The 23269-nt window shown below is 42.5% G+C and overlaps 1 protein-coding gene across 5 annotated transcripts in view; it reads left to right on the top strand.

Moving 5' to 3' along the window:
• LOC147020879 (alpha-soluble NSF attachment protein-like) overlaps positions 1-23269 on the top strand; it is a 148432-nt gene that overhangs the window by 18147 nt on the left and 107016 nt on the right. For 4 of the 5 annotated variants that reach the window (XM_085896601.1, XM_085896603.1, XM_085896602.1 and 1 more), the window contains exon 2: positions 5056-5135. In XM_085896601.1, the coding sequence (XP_085752727.1) occupies positions 5056-5135 (80 nt within the window). Of the gene's footprint in view, positions 1-1971; positions 2138-5055; positions 5136-23269 lie in introns of all 5 variants that reach the window. The other variant, XM_085896604.1, reaches the window with a different exon arrangement.

The raw sequence follows: 23269 nt of genomic DNA, 5'->3' as shown, positions 1-23269 counted from the left end.
CACCGCTTCTTTGCCTGGCTTGGCTGAAAAACCTTTCCAAGGCTTCATCTGCAAATATAGCAGGAAGAACGTAGTCAGTCTTTCTCTGCCAGAAGCAATTTGGCAGCATCCACATTATTACGTGTGGACACGGTGAAGGCTTCAGCAGTGTGCTGAGTTAGCTTCAGCTTACGACCACCACCTCATTGCCATGCGCAGGTCGATATAATTTGGAAGGCCTGCTCCAGCCTAGTGAAACTTGTACAGTCTGCTGTCCAAGGCTGTCTGGATTTGTCGCACAGATGGATAGCTGAGAAACGGTCTTTCACGTTCATCATCTTGAACCACTCACTCATTATCTGGGTGAGGATGATTGTGCCTTCGCTGATGCCCAGTGAATCCTTGAAGGTCTTTAAAGCAGCGACAGTCTTGTCATTGAACACTTGGGCATACCAATGGTACGCTCTGGCGTTGAAGGGCCTTGGGGGAAACAGCGGTGTGCGTCAGCTTGGTTAAGCGAATAGGAGTAGCCCGGTCGATCTCATAAACCTTCTGAATATCACTCCCGTAAGCTTTGTACTCATTACCATCTACGACAAATGAGAGTGTCTTGCCATCAACAGTAATCCAGTTGTTGCGAACATTTTTGAAGATGTGCACATAGTCGTACTCTAAGAACATAGATTGCTCTTGAATTGGCAGCACTTGGCAAATTCCTGGTCCTCCAAGTTTTGAATAAACACTGCGGTTGGTATTGCAATTGTCACATATCAAAGAAATCATAGTACCGCCAGCACCAACTACAGCTGATGCAGCTTCGATAAGGCGTTCCTTCAGCTGATCGGCAGTTAGTTTTTTTGCAGGGCAAAATGCGTAGAATATAGCGTGGACCACCGAAATGGCAGGCAACTTCAACAACCATAGCATGTGAAGCAAGCATTTCATGTTCACCACCCGCTGCTGCATTTTGAGCATATCCTACAACATGCCCTCCAGAAAATCGCAATGTCTCGACCAGCTTTACCTCATCAAACATTAAACTGACCAAACGCTGCTGTGGTTTAAGCTGGTCGAACAAGGTTTTAAGGTTGGAGTCCTGCTGACTACTAGCAAGCATCTGTTTTACCTTTTTTGTTGATGGTAGAATGATTAAGCCGGATCGACGAATCATTTTGTATGCACTGGGTGATGTGTTGTGAAGCTGCATTGCGAAAATCATTGTATCAGTTTCAAATCGGCGACGATCAAGAGGTTTGAAAATAAGATGCAGCTGCGACAGAAGGAAGGTGAAATGAGGAATCTCGTTTGCCTCAGTCATCCAACAGAGCTGGCTTATTACAAGCTGAAGAATTTCCTTGCTTGTGCATTCATAGATGTTTACCTGGTCAGTTATAGATCTAATCTGGGACCATTTTGAGAGCAGGCTGTTCTTCTGCAAAGGAAAAAGTCGTTTGGGCACCTCAATGCCATCTTTCTCAACTCTATTCAAGAATAGAAATCCAAAAGGTGAGTGAATTTGTTGGAAATGAACGAACTGCTTGACAGTTTGTCCAGTAGCATCAGTTCTTGATTGGTAAAGGTTTTCCTGGTCTTCATGACTTTTAAGCCAGGAAAATAGGAGCTGATTTTAGCACAGAAGTGGTCAAATTTTGGATATTGTCTGCAGCCTCATCAGCTGCCTGCATCTTCTTAGCTCTTCATTCTGACGTAGAAGATGATGTTGGGCGTGGGGCTGAGGTCACCTACTTCAAAGCTGATTTCGGTACTCCAGGTAATATTGATGGGGGTTCTTTGGGTCGTTTGCCACCCCGAACTGACACCCAATCACAATTGCAATGTCTCACAAATATATATATATATATATATATATATATATATATATATATATATATATATATATATATATATATATATATATATATATATCCTTTAAGCACCTCAAGCTTTCTTTCTCATTTGGCATTGCCAATATCCATCTCTCCCTCTCCTCAGGATCTTTTGGGAAGGATATGACCTTTACATAAGGCGTCCCATCATAGTTTCCTCTCCAACCAAAGCAGCTGCAACGACGTGGCATATTGTCATCAAAGCAGGAAACAACACACAGATCCTGTGAGATCACCAGCTGGACAGTTTCTGAAAGAGAAACAAACAAAACGTACGTTATTTAACGATGATAGAAATCAGCAAGTAGGTGCAGTCGGTGCACAATGTCATGTTTTGTCAAAGACTTTACAAAAGTTTTCCTCTATGAGTTGGACACAAAAACGGGCAAAAAATACCAAAATTCAGTAATTTGACCTTGAAATATGACCTTTTGACCTTGAAGATGACCTCAGGTGGTGTTGAAAATGACACTGTTTAACTCGCCGTCCTCAAAACCCCCTATATGGATCCCGAGATTGTGTCTCTTGCCCTTATCAAAGTCATTTTAGCCCCGGACTCAAGTTAATCCTTCAGACTAAAGTTACAAACCCCGAGATAGTGAGGTTCCAGTCCTTCTCTATAGGAGTCTATGTGCAGAACACATTTTTAACATTTTAAATGATCATTTAGTACACATTTTGAATATGTTATATGATCACGTGGTGCACATTTTGAATATTTTAAATGATCATGCAGTCCACATTTTGAACATTTTAAATGATCACTTCATACACATTTTGAACATTTTAAATGATCATGTAGTTCACATTTTGAACATTTCAAATGATAACGAAGTACACATTTTGAATATTTTATATGATCATGCAGTCCACATTTTGAACATTTTTAAATGATCATGCAGTCCACATTTTGAACATTTTAAATGATCATGCAGTCCACATTTTGAACATTTTAAATGATCATGCAGTCCACATTTTGAATATTTTATATGATCATGCAGTCCACATTTTGAACATTTTAAATGATCATGCAGTCCACATTTTGAACATTTTAAATGATCATGCAGTCCACATTTTGAACATTTTAAATGATCACTTCATACACATTTTGAACATTTTAAATGATCATGTAGTTCACATTTTGAACATTTCAAATGATAACGAAGTACACATTTTTAATATTTTATATGATCATGCAGTCCACATTTTGAACATTATAAATGATCATGCAGTCCACATTTTGAATATTTTATATGATCATGCAGTCCACATTTTGAACATTTTAAATGATCATGCAGTCCACATTTTGAACATTTTAAATGATCATGCAGTCCACATTTTGAACATTTTAAATGATCATGCAGTCCACATTTTGAACATTTTAAATGATCATGCAGTCCACATTTTGAACATTTTAAATGATCATGCAGTCCACATTTTGAACATTTTAAATGATCATGCAGTCCACATTTTGAACATTTTAAATGATCATGCAGTCCACATTTTGAACATTTTAAATGATCATGCAGTCCACATTTTGAACATTTTAAATGATCATGCAGTCCACATTTTGAACATTTTAAATGATCATGCAGTCCACATTTTGAACATTTTAAATGATCATGCAGTCCACATTTTGAACATTTTAAATGATCATGCAGTCCACATTTTGAACATTTTAAATGATCATGCAGTCCACATTTTGAACATTTTAAATGATCATGCAGTCCACATTTTGAACATTTTAAATGATCATGCAGTCCACATTTTGAACATTTTAAATGATCATGCAGTCCACATTTTGAACATTTTAAATGATCATGCAGTCCACATTTTGAACATTTTAAATGATCATGCAGTCCACATTTTGAACATTTTAAATGATCATGCAGTCCACATTTTGAACATTTTAAATGATCATGCAGTCCACATTTTGAACATTTTAAATGATCATGCAGTCCACATTTTGAACATTTTAAATGATCATGCAGTCCACATTTTGAACATTTTAAATGATCATGCAGTCCACATTTTGAACATTTTAAATGATCATGCAGTCCACATTTTGAACATTTTAAATGATCATGCACTCCACATTTTGAACATTTTAAATGATCATGCACTCCACATTTTGAACATTTTAAATGATCATGCACTCCACATTTTGAACATTTTAAATGATCATGCACTCCACATTTTGAACATTTTAAATGATCATGCACTCCACATTTTGAACATTTTAAATGATCATGCAGTCCACATTTTGAACATTTTAAATGATCATGCACTCCACATTTTGAACATTTTAAATGATCATGCACTCCACATTTTGAACATTTTAAATGATCATGCACTCCACATTTTGAACATTTTAAATGATCATGCAGTCCACATTTTGAACATTTTAAATGATCATGCAGTCCACATTTTGAACATTTTAAATGATCCTGCAGTGCACATTTTGTATATTTTAAATGATCATATAGTGCACATTTTGAATATTATGCAAGGATCATGTGCAACACATTTTGAACATTTTAAATGATCATGTAATACATATGAACTTTTTTTTTTTAGCATTTTTCATGATCCTGCAGTGCAAACTTGGAATATTTTAAATGAACATGCAGTGCGCATTTTGAACATTTCAAATGATCATATAGTGTACATTATAAACTTTTTATATGATCAGGTCGTGTATATTATAAACATTTTAAATGATCATGTAGTGTACATTATGAACTTTTAATATGATCCTGTAGAGCACATTTTGAACATTTCAAATGATCATGCGGTGCACATTTTGAATATTTTAAAATCATCATGCAATACACAATTTTATTATGCTGAAATGATCATGTCATACACATTTTAAAATAATCATGTCATACACATTTTAAAATAATCATGTCATTCACATTTTAATATTTGAAAATAATCATGCAGTACATTTTTTTAATATTTTAAATGATCATATCGTGTACATTTAGAATATTATAAAATGATCGTGTACAACACATTTTGAACATTTTAAATGATCATGCAGTGCTCATTTTGAACATTTTTAATGATCAAATAAAACACAATTTGAACATTATGAAATTATCATATAGTGCACATTTTGAACATTCTTAAATGGACATTTTGAAAACAGAAATATTCATAACTATACTGTCCTCTCTTTAACCAGAGGTTCATCCAAACTGGAAGAAGCATGTGAGATGTACACCCGAGCTGCAAATATGTTCAAAATGGTAAAGAATTGGAATGGTGAGTCCTGTTGTGGTAATTTTGAGGTCTTCTCTTTCATTCAAATGGCATTGAATATGACTAAAGGATGTTTCCAGACACGTTTTTAAACGCAGACTTGTACTATTTGCAATTTATGATCAAATCAGAGGTTTGAAATTATCTATCAATCCTACATGAGGGGAGAGGAAGGGAAGGTGTATTGTTTTCAAATGTTTTAGCATATTTCATGTATTGGTGATGAGCAATGTCTATTGAACAAAGTGATCATGCAATCTTCGTACTGTCTTCTGAACCTTCCCGAAAGAGTTCCAAACTGCACTTCTGGACTTTTTGAACGACATCTTATGAAAACTTTAATACTCAAATACTTATCACTTAACAGTCAATTTATTGACTACCCATCCATCAGCAAAGCAATCAGCACACTTTACCAGACAACTCTAAATGCCTTGCTAGTCATTTAAAAAGGAACACGCACTTAGGGCATGTTTAGTTTGCAAGTGACTTACTTTTCCTGCTATAGAGCAAACATGATGCCCCACTGGTGTGTTCCTTTTCAATTGATGCATTGCCAGGCCATGTGAAACCAGAACATGCCTAACGGGGACGAAAAAAATTTACCCGAAAAACAACAACAAAAAAAAAACAATGCTCATTTCTCAGAAGTAGGAATTGCTTGTCGATTCCACTTTGCTACTCGATTTCTTTCAATTTCATGGATGGAATCAAGAATTGAGTGCATTGGAATTGATTCTTCCCACCACTATGAAGCACTCCAACAAAACGGTTGATAAGGAATGGCAGGCTTAGCAAGTGATTAGTGATTGGTCAGACTAAACACCACACAGTGTCAATGTCTGAATTGGACAAATGAACACACTTTTTTTATTAGCAGTTGGAATCTGCCAAGGTCAATTCGACAGTTTAAATTTTGAAATTCGAGCAGTGAAATACATTTTGAAATGACAAGGGCTAGTAGATCAGATCAACACACTGTAGGAGTCTGCGGCCTAAACCCCGAAGCCCGAATATTGGCAGCTGGCCAAAGATATCCCCGAGAGCATGCTCCCCAAAGGGTTGAAGATGCAAACCTACCATGGCTTCTTCCAGTGGGAGCGAGCAGCAGGAGTGGACGTGTCACTGCATGGTCCAAATGTTCGTGCCCCGGGTCATCATCTGGGGTGAGGTCTACACTGTGCCCTACCCAATCTCGAGACCTTTCTGGACTGGCTGGACCAGAGGAAGTCCAGGTCATGTGTTGACCAGGGCCAGCCTCCACAAATTGCAGGTGAAATGCCCCATGACTGGCTGAAGCATCATGTGGGCCATTACAAATAAGTTGAGGTTGACCACAGGGCAAAAGACGCCACCATTAGAACCTTAATGAAAGCAATTTGTCTGAAGCCAGACTGGGTCCAGTGCCAAGAAATGCGAAAGGCTCTACCAAGCTGCTTGGGGTGGTATCGGTTTGTGGACCAGTGGCGGCCAGATCAGTGGCGACAAGGATAGCCGACCCCATCCTTGTCAGCTGCATGGCTGCCCGTGACTGCCCAAGAGCTCCTATTCAACAGACACAAGGAGCACTTCCCAGATGTCCCAGTTCCTCTGTTTCGCTGACAATAAGGATAGCCGAAAACAAAATCCTTGTGACTATTCCTGGAAATAAACATGGAGAAGAGCTTGTTCTGAACAACATTGCTCAGATCACCATCGAGGCAGCTGAGTGGGCCATCAAGGCCGACAACTGGTGGCTCGGCTATGCCCTCATGGTACGGAGCAGCCAGGCCTCACAATTTAGGCCCCCCAGAAGGCTTGGATCATCGACGAGAGGTACCAACACCAGCCAACCTCCAGTGGTCAAACCTTGTCTACCTTGCTGTCAGCTGTCTGGAGTGCATGTACCAGGTCAAGAGGGTTGTTTGTCTGCTAGTTGAGGGGAGTGAGGTCAGGCAGCTCACAGAGCAAGAGATGTAATGTAACTAAGTTTGAATATAAAATGTATATTATGTTCCATGCACATCTTGCCTCATGCAAATTTAAATTATGCTTCATGCGTATTCATGTTTTGCCTCATGTATATTTATGCTCCACCCATGTGTCACGTCATCTCCGCTGCGGCGCAACAAAAGATACTGTATATCTCAATCGGCTTAAACGGGAGGAAGATGCTGCTGTGGCTGAAGACCACTTTGAGGAGATTACTGACTCTCTGCGTTGGGACAAATTAGACAAGATTTTGGCAGCTGGATCACCTACATCTGCAGAGAAGGTTGGAATGCTGTTGTTCAGGAATGCCTCATCTTCGCCATCCATTCGATCTGAACATGATATTGACGGTATTCCAGCATTTACCCAGGTACGTGCTGAGAGAGCTACGTACATCGCTCTAACCAGTGTCATTTCAGAATGACTGCCTTTCACCAGCTGTCAACGCTGCAGCACAAGCATCCCTGGAGAACTCATCAACATTAAATGTGTCCAACAGGCAAGTTCTGTCTGCTCAGTATAACACTATGCCAGTTCCTGGTTTATCGTATGCAACTCACCAGACACCAATTCATGCCTCATACACAACCTTCATGTTGTTATCCTCCAATCCTCTGTGTCACGGCTGCACATTGACCCCCACTATGAGCTCGTGGGTCACAAACCTGGCTCCCATTATGACCAATCAATATCCCACCCTGTATACTGACCTTGTATCAATCACCGTCCATTGGAACCATACTCTGTTCAGTGTTGGTGCTGCTGAAGCAGTCTGCTGGGCTGTTGGACACAATCCTGGACATTTTGCTACTCCGATGAAGGATACTCGAATGGCTCAATCATCCCAGCAAGCTGTTACTCACTTTGCAGACCTCAGAAGGATGACAGGCTGAGTCAAACCCACCGACTATTATTTAAATGGCTGAGCATGATTTGAACTCAGGAGCCAAGGATCCCAAGCCCACTACCCTAACTATTAAACCAACAGCAGGCATACATCACCATCCAGTGGGATTACGATTGACAACCAATTGGGCTATTTTTCACCAAATCCAATGTACACTCACGCTGTACCTGCATATGCTATGAAGACATACAATGCAACCAGCAACAACATTACCAGTGTTTCGCGATTCACTTTTGGGTCGAGAAGTCAAGCCATCAATCAGGCCAACACCGATGCCTGCCATGCAGGACTGCAAATTATTTCTCTCATCGAGACTTGGTTTCAATAGGATTTCTGTTTGATAAGGCTGAGAAATTAAGGACATGGTGTGCAGCCTTCTAGAACATGATCAGAGTAGGCTAGCATCTGATGAACAGCTTAACCTCATGGTTTGACATATGGCTGATAGTTCAGAATCCAAAGCACTCGTAGAGCATCTTAACCGAGCACATTTCTAACCCTGATGTCGGTTTGGAGAATGTCTGGAATCACCTTCAAGAAGAAAAATTCAGCAGTGGTGAAGCAGTTACACAATCACTGCAAAACAAACTATAACTTTTGCCTCAAGTCTTTCTTCATGACTGCAAAACTTTTCAGAAGTTTAGCGACATCATCAAATAAATCGAGGCCGCCAAAAACGATGGTTCCTTTCTCGGACTTTCGGCTTTGGATAAATCTCTGTTCCTCAAACCAATCGGAGCAAAGCTTCCACCTAACCTTGTGGATCATTTGAGGAGGGAGACTTTCAACTATAAAGCAGCCCATAATGTCACCTTTCCAACATTTTTGATGCTTGCATCCTTCATTCGGTGCATTGCAAAGATTCAAAATATCCTCAGTCTGATGGTTTCCTTGGGATATGATGACGGATCACATTCTTCGGCTACGAAAGTGAAAGCTCCACTCACGACGAAGAAATGAAAAATGTCTGCCTTCATGCGTGACACTCGTCCACAGGTCAGAGTAAGCAAGACCCAGGTCATGGGTGAATTTCTGCTACAGATTATTGAGCAACCAACCACAGTCGTCACCTCACCTTCTGAAAGTCAGCACACTCATCGTCGAATAGAAGATCCACAACAATTCTGCCCTATTCATAGGACCAAACATCCTCTTGCACATTGCAGAACATTCAAAGTAAAACATTGCAATCCAGACTCGTACTTCTTCACCAATAGAAACTAGATGGTATTCATAGAACACATACCTCGCGTAGTCTTGAGAAGGACTTGGGACGAGCCAACTCTTTTGTCACCAAACGAACTCAAATCCACCTAGTTTTGTCAAAAGTCATCCACAACTTTTTGAGATGTCATGAGTATATATAGATATAGATATATATATATATATATATATATATATATATATATATATATATATATATATGGAGCCTGGTGTTGGCGCAGTGGTTAGGGCAGTGGCTTGGGATCCAAAAGGTCCTGAGTTCAAGCCCCGTTGGGCCACTGAATTAATACACCAGGGGGTTGACTCAGCCTGTCATCCTTCCGAGGTCGGCGAAATGAGTACCAGTAGACTGGGCCGGTGTATACCCCGGTTAAAATAGGTGTACCATATCCCTGTGTCGTAAGAGGCGACCAGGGTTGCGTCAGGAAGGGCATCCGGCGTAAAACATGTGCCAAATCACTATGCGGATCATACGGATGATCCGCTGCGGCGACCCCAAACGGGAGCAGCCGAAAGAAGAAGAAGAAGAAGAAGATGTAGAGATATTGTTATGGAGGCCGTCTCGCCCACCGAACGGACAATCCAGTCGCGGCTTTCCGGATCAACGCCAAAAACCAGCCACGGGTGTGTTTTTAACTGCACCACAACCTCATCCGTACTCTACCCGTGCTACAGGGTCAATCGCCGAATTGTCGATATACCTAATTAATCGCGTGGGTAGATTACCGAGAGATTGTACCTCAACGGGGCCGCTGGGACACAAGCCGCTTAATGCAGCTCGCTCCGTTTGGGATAACCCAGCAGGGTGTGATCGCGACCCCCGTTGGACCGGATCGCTTTACCGGCTATTTAAAAAACAACTATATTCCGAGTACAAGATGGCAGTTCAATTAGGGAAAAGACGCAACGAACGGGGTACATTTAAACAAGCACATTTATTAACAAACAACACTTATGCAGTCATGTATCAATCAAGCAAAACGCGCATGCATTTATTTACAGCAGACACGGGTGAGGGACAAAAGACAAGCAAGTCAAAGAGCTACGACCGTCTTTTTATTATGTACATGCACTTAACAATTCTACTTAGCGGACAAGGTGCCACAACGTTCATTCGAAAGCAAAGAAAAACCCCAGGACAGACGAGGGGCAGACTGGACCCCTTGGGGTCTTTATTGACATGGAGCCGTGTAGACCGCAGAGGCTCCGCGAGACCGGGCTGGCTACCTTCACCTCACTGGGGCGGCCCGCGGCGTCCCGTCTCCATGACCCACGGTAAGGCACGGCTCAGCAGGCCACATGCCTTGGCTCCGCTGTGCTCTCTCCTCCTTTCCACACGCCTCCACAACCTCCCGCAGCTGACTACTCTGCGAGCGACCACGACCTCCAGACAGACCTCGACCCTCTCCTCAGCCCGTACTTTATACCCGCGGCGCGTCGCCCCTCCCTACTTCCAGCACGCGTGGGAAACTTCCAGAAGTTCGTGGTTGTTGCCGCCAAAGGAGTGTGTCGCCAGGGGCGTTGTCCACCTAAAATCAGGCCCCTCCTTTACATCAACTTTGAACCCTGGCTTTATCAGCCCCTCCCCCCTCCGGTGTGCGGGAAAGCAGGGAAAGGGGGAGGGGAAGTCCCAGGCGTTATCGGAACTTCTCTCTTCAGAGCTGTGGTTCTGCCCGCACTCCGCAGGAGCAATGGGTTTTCCTACCGTTGCCTTTGTTCCCTTTCTTGATGAGTATCCATGGTGTAGATGTTATTCGATGTGGAGAGGTTTGTGGTGTGGTTGTTGAGGTAGTGGTGTGGTCGTTGAAATGCGGTTGTGGAGAAGGTGATGCTGGCATTCGTGATGGTCGGGCGGTTGACGAGAAGGTGGTGGTAGTGATCGTGGTTGTTGTGGGTTGGTGGCTGTTCGTCGTGGTAGTAATAGCGGTTGGTCCAAAATAACGATAGTAAAAGAAAAACACTATCTCAAAGATCACAGCCCTGATCACACGAATAAATCCCATTCGACAACGGTGGGGAAATCTATCTGAACACAGACTTATCGGCATAACTGATCTAAGGACCTACAGTTGGTGAGAACAAGTATTTGAAACACTGCCGATTTTGCAGGTTTTCCCACTTTCAAAGCACGTTGAGGTCTGTAATTTTTATCATAGGTACACTTCAACTGTGAAAGACGGAATCTAAAACAAAAATCCTGAAAATCACATTGTATGATTTTTAAAGAATTAATTTGCATTTTATTGCATGAAATAAGTATTTGATACATCAGAAAAACAGAACTTTAATATTTGGTACAGAGATCAGACGTTTCCTATAGTTCTTAACCAGGTTTGCACAGACTGCAGCAGGGATTTTGGCCCACTCCTCCATACAGATCTCCAGATCCTTCAGGTTTCGGGGCTGTCGCTGGGCAACACAGACTTTCAGCTCCCTCCAAAGATTTTCTATTGCGTTCAGGTCTGGAGACTGGCTGGGCCACTCCAGGACCTTGAGATGCTTCTTTCGGAGCCACTCCTAAGCTGCCCTGGTTGTGTGTTTCGGGTCGTTGTCATGTTGGAAGACCCAGCCACGCCCCATCTTCAATGCTCTTGTTAAGGGAAGGAGGTTGTTGGCCAAGATCTCGCGATACATGGCCCCATCCATCCTCCCCTCAATACGGTGCAGTCGTCCTGTCCCCTTTGCAGAAAAGCATCCCCAAAGAATGACGTTTCCACCTCCATGCTTCATGGTTGGGATGGTGTTCTTGGGGTTGTACTCATCCTTCTTCTTCCTCCAAACACGGCGAGTAGAGTTTAAACCAAAAGTTCTATTTTGTTCTCATCAGACCACATGACCTTCTCCCATTCCTCCTCTGGATCATCCAGATGGTCATTGGCAAACTTCAGACGGGCATGGACATGCGCTGGCTTGAGCAGAGGGACCTTGCTTGCGCTACAGGATTTTAATCCATGACGGCGGAGTGTGTTACTTGTGGTTTTCTTTGATACTGTGGTCCCAGCTCTCTTCAGGTCATTGACCAGGTCCTGCCGTGTAGTTCTGGGCTGATCCCTCACCTTTCTCATGATCATTGAGGCTCCACAAGGTGAGATCTTGCATGGAGCCCCAGACCGAGGGAGATTGACTTATCTTGAACGTCTTCCATTTTCTAATAATTGCGCCAACAGTTGTTGCCTTCTCACCAAGCTGCTTGCCTATTGTCCTGTAGCCCATCCCAGCCTTGTGCAAGTCTACAATTTTTGTCCCTGATGTCCTTAGACAGCTCTCTGGTCTTGCCCATTGTGGAGAGGTTGGAGTCTGATTGATTGAGTGTGGACAGCTGTCTTTTATGCAGATAATGAGTTCAAACAGGTGCAGTTAATACAGGTAATGAATGGAGAATGGGAGGGGTTCTTAAAGACAAAACTAACAGGTCTGTGAGAGCCGGAATTCTTACTGGTTGGTAGGTGATCAAATACTTATTTCATGCAATAAAATGCAAATTAATTCTTTAAAAATCATACAATGTGATTTTCAGGATTTTTGTTTTAGATTCCGTCTTTCACAGTTGAAGTGTACCTATGATAAAAATTACAGACCTCCACGTGCTTTGTAAGTGGGAAAACCTGCAAAATCGGCAGTGTATCAAATACTTGTTCTCCCCACTGTATATGGTGCTCTGCGAATTTCCACAGCCGTAACAATATATATATATATATATATATATATATATATATATATATATATATATATATATATATATATATATATATATAGATAGATATATATATATATATATATATATATATATATATATATAGATAGATATATATATATATATATATATATATATATATATATATAGATAGATATATATATATAGATAGATATATATATATATATATATATATATATATATATAGATAGATATATATATATATATATATATATATATATATATATATATATATATATATATATATATAGATAGATATATATATATATATATAGATAGATAGATATATATATATATATATATATATATATATATATATATATATATATATATATATATATATATATATATATATATATATATATATATATATATATAATATGGTTTTTAACCCTGTCTCTCATTTTTAGAAATTAGGTCTTTAACATTTTGACCTCAAAAATATTGGATGATTGAATTTGGTGACCTGATATGCAAATCTTCTTCAAATTTCAATCAATTGGATAAAAATGACAATTTTAGAAATTTGGTCTAAATTGACCTTTTGGCTTTTGGTGATCGACTTTAAATTTCATGAGATGATATGAAAATGCTGTTCAAATTTCATCAGATGAAAATTGGGGATCTTAGAAAATTGGGCGATGTTGACCTGTGGCCGACGTTGACCTCAAAAGGGTGACGGCTATTTCACATGGTCATGTAACGTGGTAAAGTTTCGATGTACACTCTTAGCAAAATGCACGATATATGCCATCGATCGCTTAACCCCGCTTTTTTCTGCATGAGTGCAGGGTAAATATGTACCAGATGTGCTCTGTAAACTAACCATTCAGCGAAGGAGTGTAAAGTGGAATAACGTTGTTCTCAATGTGACACCACCCGTCATTGCTCAGTACTTCATGATGCCAGTTGTGCAACTCTTGACGGACTGGCAGGGAAACAATTTACCAGTGACTCCTCAAATCCTGAGAGAGTGTCAGATGGGCTTCAAAAGCATGGCAAGGAGTGACCGTTCAGTGGTTAACAGGTGTACCAACTTGGTAGTAGTGGATCCATAGGAAGGTCCTGTTCCAAAACTTGTCTTGTGAAACTATTCATTGCTGATGATCCCAAAAGTTTTCAGAAAACTTATGCTGCGTTGGATGACCAGTCAAATTGATCTCTGGGCCGCAACAAACTCTGACGACTTCAACGTGCCAAATAATCTCATGCCTTATGAATTCAAGACATGCTCTGGAACTGTTGCAGCCAGTGGTAGGCTTGTCAGGAATCTAGTTATCAAATATTTTGATGGAATCGTTCACCTGCTACTCCCAGAGCTAACCGAGTATAATGCTATGCCTTGTAATTCCTCCGAGATTCCAACACCGGTGGTCACAATGCCCCGCTCACATATATTGTTGTGGAGCCGGGTATCGGCTGCGAGCACGACCACTAGGTGGGGCAGCAGGGTCGACTCCACTGAACACCCGCAATCTAGATCGTACCTTTCGGAATACTCAGAGTACGGGTCCTTTACCAGACCGTGAAGAGTCAATAATTCCACTATCGCTGGCAGTGATATTCATGTCTCTGCTGGCTGTGAGTCAGAGGTCAATAGACATCTGGGTCGGGCCTGGGGAGTCATGGATTCACTGGATCATGGGGTGTGGCGCTGCCGGTACCTGTGCAGGAGTACGAAAGTCCGAGTCTTCAGGTCCTTGGTACTTCCAGTCTTGCTCTATGGATGCGAGACTTGGACTCTGACCAAGGATCTGAGACGGAGACTTAATTCCTTTGGTACCAGGTCTCTTCGGAGAATCCTTGGCTATCGCTGGTCGGATTTTGTGTCCAACGAGCGGTTGCTGAGAGAGACTCGGATGAGATTTGTTACCTGCATAGTCCGTGAGTGTCAGTTGCGGCTGTATGGACATGTGGCTCGTTTTCCTGACGCTGATCCTGCTCACCAGATTCTCTCAGCGAGGGAGTCTCATGAGTGGAGGAGGCCAGTGGGCCGACCACGTGCCTCGTGGTTGCAGCAGGTTGACCATCATCTCAAGGAGATGGGGATGGGCCTGGCATCTGCCTGGGGGATGGCCAGATGGAGGCCCCTGGAGTACCGGCAGAAAGTGGATGCAGCGACGCGTTGTTCTGGCACATGCTCCCATACCTGACCTGACCTGTGGTGCAGGGTTATTTGCCAATCTTCAAAATACCTAGAGATCCACGTGGCGAGTTACCGAGTATTCACACCCTCGACGCACTCGTACGAGTCGAGCCGTTAGCGTGCGCAACCCGAGCGGATGGTTGCCGAAGTCCCATCGGTTCAAATGTACATTTACAGCGGCAACAGCCTTTGTAGGTCACCAACACGCATCATGCTAAGCCAATGGAAGAAACACAGCAACAAACTGATACATTTAACAAATGGGATATTTATTCACAGTCATCGGGGAAATGAGGGAAGCACCTATGGGAGGAGTTATCACCACTAATAGAGAATGCAAATTTACACACAAGCACTTAAACAATTCCTACAGACAGATGCACACCCAAAAGAAACGGACCCAAAATGGTCTTTATTATCCCTTCAGCTCGGAGGGAAGACGAGCTGAGGGATGAGAAAGTAGCATGCTACCTGGCCGCGTGGCTCGACATCCGCACCTTCCCGGAGCAGCAGTCAGAACGAATGGACCAAGGGCAGCCAGATGCAAACCACACTAGCCACGAGACAAGATGACCCGGGAACCAGAGCACGCCAGCGACGAGATGCTTTTTGCCCAACCTCGAGAGATGCGTTTTGAACGGGCGCAAATTCTTCCTCTGTCACTCGAGCAGATTCCCCCAAATATTTGCTCTCCTCTCCTTTCCTTTTATCGCTCTCAGGCGTGGCCCGTCCTCAGTGGGTGGGACACGACACATTCCCTTACTTGGCGCGCTGCCAAGCGAACCGGTTCATGACCATATTTGGGAATGGAATTCCATCCCCGAACGAATTCCGAACACGCACGCATACCGGCAAACGCGCGGAGAATGCCGGGAGCAGAGGGCTGTCGCGGTGAGAGCAAAGATGGCGTTGTTGTAGTTGTTGATTTAGTAGCCGTAGTTGTTGTGAGTGATGTAAAAACCCTAACTATCAAAATAACTCGCAGCGCATGTACATTTATTCACCCATTAAATGAGGGACGGGGACCCTAACTAAAAAAAAAAAACCACATACTTACCGATATAACTGTTCTATAGGACCTGTATGTTGAGTGCTCATGGCTTCCAGATTCGTAACAATATGTCCTCTCATTGAAATGCTTCCCAAACTTGACCCATAAGCAACCATCTTGTTGTTAATTGGAGATGCTCCTCAGCTGCTTAAGGTCAGAGAATCTCAGAATGGGGCACCCAATTTTATGTAGATATGAATTTAGGCGGCAGTGCCCGAGTCTTAGCCTACCAAGAGCAACCTGGTCTCTCCGGGAGAGCATGGGAAGTTTAACTCGAGGTTCCATATCCAGATGCACCATGTGACAGAATCTTCCCTTCGTGCTGGAGTCTCACTGAAATTACCATATTTTCTCGATCTGGTCCTTGGCCAGACTAATAATTTCCGATGGTCCCAGGGGGATTTGGGTGATATTTTCCAGTTTAAGGACATGCTTCACCCCTAGATCACAGGCCTCATTTCCACCAATGCCGACATGAGCAGGGATCCAGCATAGGTCGACCACCAGGCTCCTCCATCCATCCATCCATCCATCCATCGGGATCATACTCGGTGCAGAGTGTTGGTGCTGCCTAAGCAATCTCCTTGGCTATTGGGCACAATCCTGTATGGGTCTCCACTCCGACACAGGATACCAGCAAGCTGGCACTCATTTTGCCGACCTCGGAAGGATGACAGGCTGAGTTAACCCCACCTGGTATTAATTCAACAGCTGAGCAGGAATTGAACTCAGGACCCTAAGATCCCAAGCCCACCACCCTAACCATTAAGCCAACACCAGGCATAGACCCCTCCACTTCACAATATTAACCAAATTCCAAACTTCAAGCACCAAGTCATTCCGACAACCATCCTGTAAGGATTCCAATGCCTTTAACGCAGAAAGTGAATTGTGGAGGATAACCACACTCAGAGGATTAAACTCAATTATCAATTCCAGAGCCAAAACTATGGCAAATAGTTAAGTCGAGAAAAACTGAGAGATGATTAGTTCGTCGAAATGCCTTAACCACCCTGTGATCAGGGACGCATATTGCTGCAGCTGTCCTTCCAACAGAAGGTTCTTTGGAGCCATTTGTATATACATGCAATGATTGACTCCAATTTGAATTGATAAACTCAATAGCCTGATTGCATGTCACCGCAGGATTAACCGTGTCCGTTTCCCCCCCCCCCCCCAGAGATCCACATGGAGGCGAGAGGGTTCAAGGGTCCAGCAGGCCCAAAGAGAAATTTTATGATGGGGTTTGATTGCTGAGGAAATGGGGTTGGATTCCCTTCCAGTCATTTTGCATGCACGGCCGAAAGGCGGGGAAGTGGAGTTCCCTTTGTCAGGGAAGTTTTGGCCACCTCGAGACAGAACTTTTCGTTCAGTTTAAGCTGTTTATTCAGTAACAAATAAAAGACAAGCTTGTGCACAAGGAAGCTTAGCCTGGAGCAATGTCGCAAGCAAAAACTTTACATAGAGTATAATGAGTATGTATGTGATCTCACCAGGGTGTGGTTAATACATCAAAGGAAATTAAATGAACAAAGAGAGGCCTTTTGAAGAAGCAACAGACGAAACTTTGTAAGGTTAAAATCACAAACACAGGATGAGAAATGGTCTCTTATTGGTGCTTGCTCCAGATGGTCCGGGTGAAGGGAGGAAAGGGATTGTGATTTCTTGCCCTGGACATCTGGGCCAGTGAATCAGAGATAAGGTTTTACAAGGTTTTTTACTACTACTAAGGAATGCGTACAAGCCTCCCTCCTTGCTTTCCCAACATACATCTATTGTATTCTTTCTTATAGCACTGACTAGAGCTAATTGGCATTTTACCTTATAAATTCAATTAACTATTCAGTTTCCCATACCATCAACCTTTAGATATTCCCAGCTGTTTGCAAATAAGGCTTTACCAGGATGGTTATCCCCGGATGAGGTGGTTCAAGCCCAATATTTCATTTTCAAAAATTCCCAGCGAAGAGACAAGGGCATCTCGCCCGCTTCCACCAGCAGGGCAGAAACAGGAGTGCTGAAAAAAGCACCAAGACAGACACTGATGGCTTTAGACTGGACATTCTCCAGCTTTTTTCGATTGCTCATGGATATATCCCCAAAGACCAGGCCACCAGAATCCAGATGAGAATGAATAATAGCTTTATCTAGCAGGAGAAGACTATCACGATGTGTTCCTCACTCAGTACCAGAAAGACAACGTAATCAATTGATGCCTGTAGCACATTTACCAGTCAGCATCTTAACATGGGGAGTCCAGGTTAATCCCTTATCAAAGATGACTCCGAAGAATGATACTTCAGAAGATGGTTTGAGGGAAGTACCATTAACTACCATCACTATGTCCTCAATCCTTTTCTTACAGGAAAATATGATTAACTTGGACTTGTTGCCTGATAGCTTAAATCCCCAGGCTACGGCCCATTGCTCCACAAGATGGATATCCTTCTGGAGTTTTTTTAATACGAAAGGGCTAAACTCTTTTAACGGATCCACATGGCAATGTCATCAGCGAACAAAAATATCTTGCTGTGAAGCTTGGAATTGGAAGCTATGTCATGAATCATAATATTAAAGGGAGTTGGGCTTTGGCTGCTACCCTGTGGAATGCCCTTATCTGAATGAGAAATGGAAGAGAGGTTCTGACTGACCCTCCCCTGAAAGGATCTATGAGATAAAAAGTCCCTAATCCACTCAAGCATTCTTCCATTAATCCTGAGGTTGATTATCTTATTAAGGAGGCCATCTTTCCAAACTGAATCGTATGCCTTATGGATATCAAGGAGCACTCCCAGGAGAGACTCCTGATTACACTGAACAACAAAAATTTTTTACTGGAGATGTGTAAACTGATTTAGACTAATTTGGGTACGCTGATTTCAAAAATCATAACCGTTTTGCTGTATCACGTCAGGATTTTCAGTAACAGAAATATTCCCATTGCCTAGAAGTCAGGATTTCAATGAAATTTACAAAAATTCATTTATTCATTTATTTCATCATGAATGCTTCAAAATTATAGAAATTACAGAAAAACTCCACTAGAATGTAATTAAAAATGCTTTAGGCATTTGGCTTTGCGTTTGTGCTGCTCTGTGTCAGTTTCACGATGCAGGAACCAGCAGAAATCGCCCATCATGTTCGGGTTGTGCCGCCCTTGGTAACGCGTCTCCATGAGTGAAATCTCTTGGTGGAATCACTCGCCGTGCTCGTCCGAGACTGCTCCCAAGTTGTCAGGGAAGAAGTTCAGGTGCTGGTGTAGGAAATGGATTTTCAGGGACATCCTGGAGCCAAGTTTCCTGAAGGACTCCAGCAGCTGCTGCACTATTTCTTCATAGTTGTCCGCGCGCTCGTTCCCCAAGAAGTTGTCCGTCACAGCTTTGAAGCTCCTCCACGCTGCCAGCTCTTTGGGGTTTAGAGTTGTCGGAAAAGTTTCGTCCTTCATAATCTGTCGGATTTGCGGTCCAACAAAGACACCAGCCTTGATCTTGGCCTCCGACAAGGTGTTGCCAAACTTTTCCTTGAGGTATAAAAACCCACGCCCATTCAGATCCATTGCCCGTACAAAACTTTTCATCAAGCCGAGCTTTATGTGGAGTGGTGGAAGGAAAACCTTGGCTGGGTCGACAAGGGCGACATGCTTCACGTTGTGTCGACCAGGTACATGCTCTTTTCGCTCTTCCCAATCTTTCTTCGTCCAGTGATTCTTGTCATCTCTGCTATCCCAGAGACAAAGGAAGCACATGTATTTCGTGTAGCCTGACTGCAGCCCTAACAACAGCGCCACCACTTTCAAGTCTCCGCAGATGTGCCAGTTGAAGTCATTGTACTTGATGGAATCAAGCAGCTGCCGCATAGTCTCATAGGTCTCTGTCATGCCGAACGCGTGAGCCAGTGGGACTGATGGTTTCTCGTTGCCATTGTGGAGCAAAACAGCCTTCAAGCTGTTCTTCCCCGAGTCGATGAAGAGGCGCCAGTCTGCAGGATCGTGATCACACCCAAGTTCTTTCAACAGACCGTTGATGTCACTGCAGAATGTCATCGTGTCTTCCATCTCAAAGAACTCAGCCATGTCTCTGTGACGTGCTTTGAACAAGGATATCTTGGTGTTAGGTTCAAGTAGATTCCACTGCTGCAGCCTTGATCCAAGCAGCTCTGCCTTCGCCTTTGACAGCGAGAGATCTCTTACAAGATCATTTAAGTCTCCCTGGTTCAGAAGGTGTGATTCTTGAGTGTCGGGTTCAAAAGGTTCATCATCACCATCCTCTTCACCACTGCTTACAGCTATGTTCTGATTAGCTGGAGGTGTTGGAACGGGGTTCTCGTCATCATGAGGCACAGGTTTACGAGCAGAGACGCAGTCAGCGTACTTGATGTGACCTTTATTCTTCTTGTTGAAGCCGGCGATGCTTGTGCAGCAGAAATAACAATCATCATGATGATTCTGCGGCTCACGCCATATCATGGGCACCGCAAATGGCATGCTTGCGCGCTTGTCCACCAACCACTGAGTCAAGGTTGTGTGACAGCTTGTGCAGCAGATGTGTGGTGCCCAGCTCTGTTCTTGGTCCCCCACCTTACACCCGAAGTAGTGAAAGTAGGCGGCCTTCATTTTCACTGCTGTAGATATACTTCGCTGTTGATCTTTTTTGGTATACCGACCACAGACATAACAGAAGTTGTCAGGATGATTGGTACAGGAACGCCTACTCATCTTTATCTGAAAGAAAGAAATATAACACAAGTTAACAACAATTGTACGAAATAGACATGTTAAAGACATATGTAAATTTCATTGAAATCCTGACTTCTAGGCAATGGGAATATTTCTGTTCCTGAAAATCCTGACGTGATACAGCAAAACGGTTATGATTTTTGAAATCAGCGTACCCAAATTAATCTTAATCACTTTACACATCTCCAGTAAAAAAAAAAAATTGAAATTTGTTGTTCAGTGTTATTTAGGGATTTCCTAGCATCATTTGCCAGTGTTGCAATGTGGTCCATAACAGACCGTCCCTTTCTGAACCCACTCTGGAACTTAAACAGGAGGTTGTGCTTTTCCAGGAAGAAAACCAAGCAATTGTTCACCATCTTCTCCATTAATTTGCAGACAACTGAAGTAAGAGAAATTGGACGATATTAAGATGGGGCTGTACTGTCTTTCCCATCTTTAAGGATAGGGATTACAATTGAGTTTTTAAAAAGCCCAAACCTTGTTGAAAAATCGAAGGATCATGCCCATCCAAGTGCTTGAATATGAGAAACTATATCCGATCTGGACCTGGGGCACTATTCCTAGCCTTCTGGATAGCCTGTTTTAACTCCCGAAGAGTGAAGTCGAAATTAAGTGAAGAATTTAGAGGCTGAACTGCGTTGGTTGTCCCCAGGAATTGATTTGCTAATTGGGGAGTAGAAGCTTCCAACTCATCATACTTTATGATGTCATCTCCACTTCCAGAAAGGAATTGGCCCACGGCCTCTGCCTTGTCCATATTTGAACAAAAGGTTTAGTTCTGGAAAATAATTGCCTGAATAGACTTCCATCCAGATTTAACAACCTGCATACTTTTTACTCCTTTTCATATGGTTTTAAGTGGGGTGTCTGGATTAATGAAAGAACAGAATAATTTCCCAGAAGCAGTCTTTGCTTGTTTAATAGTCCTTTGAGCATACACCCTTTTCCTTTTATATTCCATGACATCCTCCAACCTTATTCTCCTTATTCTTTCAAGAGCTCCTTATTCTTTAAGTTCTCCTTATTCTTTTAAGAGCTGCCCCTCTTTCCTGGATCGCTAATTTGCAACCCTCATCCCACCAAGGGACTTTGATTTTCTTACCCACTGGAATTCTGGAAGTTGGGATTGTATCCCCAGCTATGTTATTCATAATTAGGACAATATTCCTATTGAGGCTGTCAATATCACTATCGACAATCCCTTCCTTCACGTCATTGGAACATCGACATGAGAAAAGACCCCAGTCTGCCTTCGAAAAGTTCCAAGAAACCATTCCTTATGTGTCCTCAGGATCTATTTCTAATTTAAGATTCGTGATCAATAGAAAGTGATCACTTCCTAGATTGCCATCATGGACCTTCCAATCACATCTCACTGCTTCAATTGATGAAATGAGAATGAGATCCAGAGGGGACATCTTCACTGCAGATGCATTAATACATGTCCCCGTTCCAACATTTAATTCCACAATATCAAATTCATCAATCAAATCCTGAATACATTCACCATCAAATCAAACCCTGAATACATACATCAATTTTTTTTAAATTCAGATCCATGATCCACAATTAAATACCAAATTTGACAAGAATCCCACAGCCAACCCATTCCCACTTGCTCTATCCTGACATATAAGGGTGTACACCGGAATATAGAATCTATTATGTTTCTTGTAAACATATTATATCTGGTTTAGTTACCAAATCGGAGATAAAAAATTTTTAATTCAGATCCATGGACCACTAGACTTTAAGCATTCCATTGAATTATAGCATTGATCCATTGAGTCTTGGGACTGTTTGGCATCAGAACTGCTCTCTCTCTCTCTCTGTCTGTCTGTCTGTCTGTCTGTCTGTCTGTCTGTCTGTCTGTCTGTCTGTCTGTCTGTCTGTCTGTCTGTCTGTCTGTCTGTCTGTCTGTCTGTCTGTCTGTCTGTCTGTCTGTCTGTCTGTCTGTCTGTCTGTCTGTCTGTCTGTCTCTCTTTCTGTCTCTGTCTGTCTGTCTGTCTCTCTCTCTTTCTGTCTTTCTGTCTGTCTGTCTGTCTCTCTCTCTCTTTCTGTCTGTCTGTCTGTCTCTCTCTCTCTTTCTGTCTGTCTGTCTGTCTCTCTCTCTCTTTCTGTCTGTCTGTCTGTCTCTCTCTCTCTTTCTGTCTGTCTGTCTGTCTGTCTGTCTGTCTCTCTCTCTCTTTCTGTCTGTCTGTCTCTCTCTCTCTTTCTGTCTCTGTCTGTCTGTCTGTCTCTCTCTCTCTCTGTCTGTCTGTCTGTCTGTCTGTCTGTCTCTCTCTCTCTTTCTGTCTGTCTGTCTCTCTCTCTCTTTCTGTCTCTGTCTGTCTGTCTGTCTCTCTCTCTCTTTCTGTCTGTCTCTCTCTCTCTCTCTTTCTGTCT

This window comes from Eptatretus burgeri, chromosome 9 (genome assembly GCF_056783735.1).
Source record: "Eptatretus burgeri isolate ZD-2024b chromosome 9, Ebu_testis_v1, whole genome shotgun sequence".
Lineage (NCBI taxonomy): Eukaryota > Metazoa > Chordata > Myxini > Myxiniformes > Myxinidae > Eptatretus > Eptatretus burgeri.
This window is presented reverse-complemented; position numbering and strand designations above follow the sequence as displayed.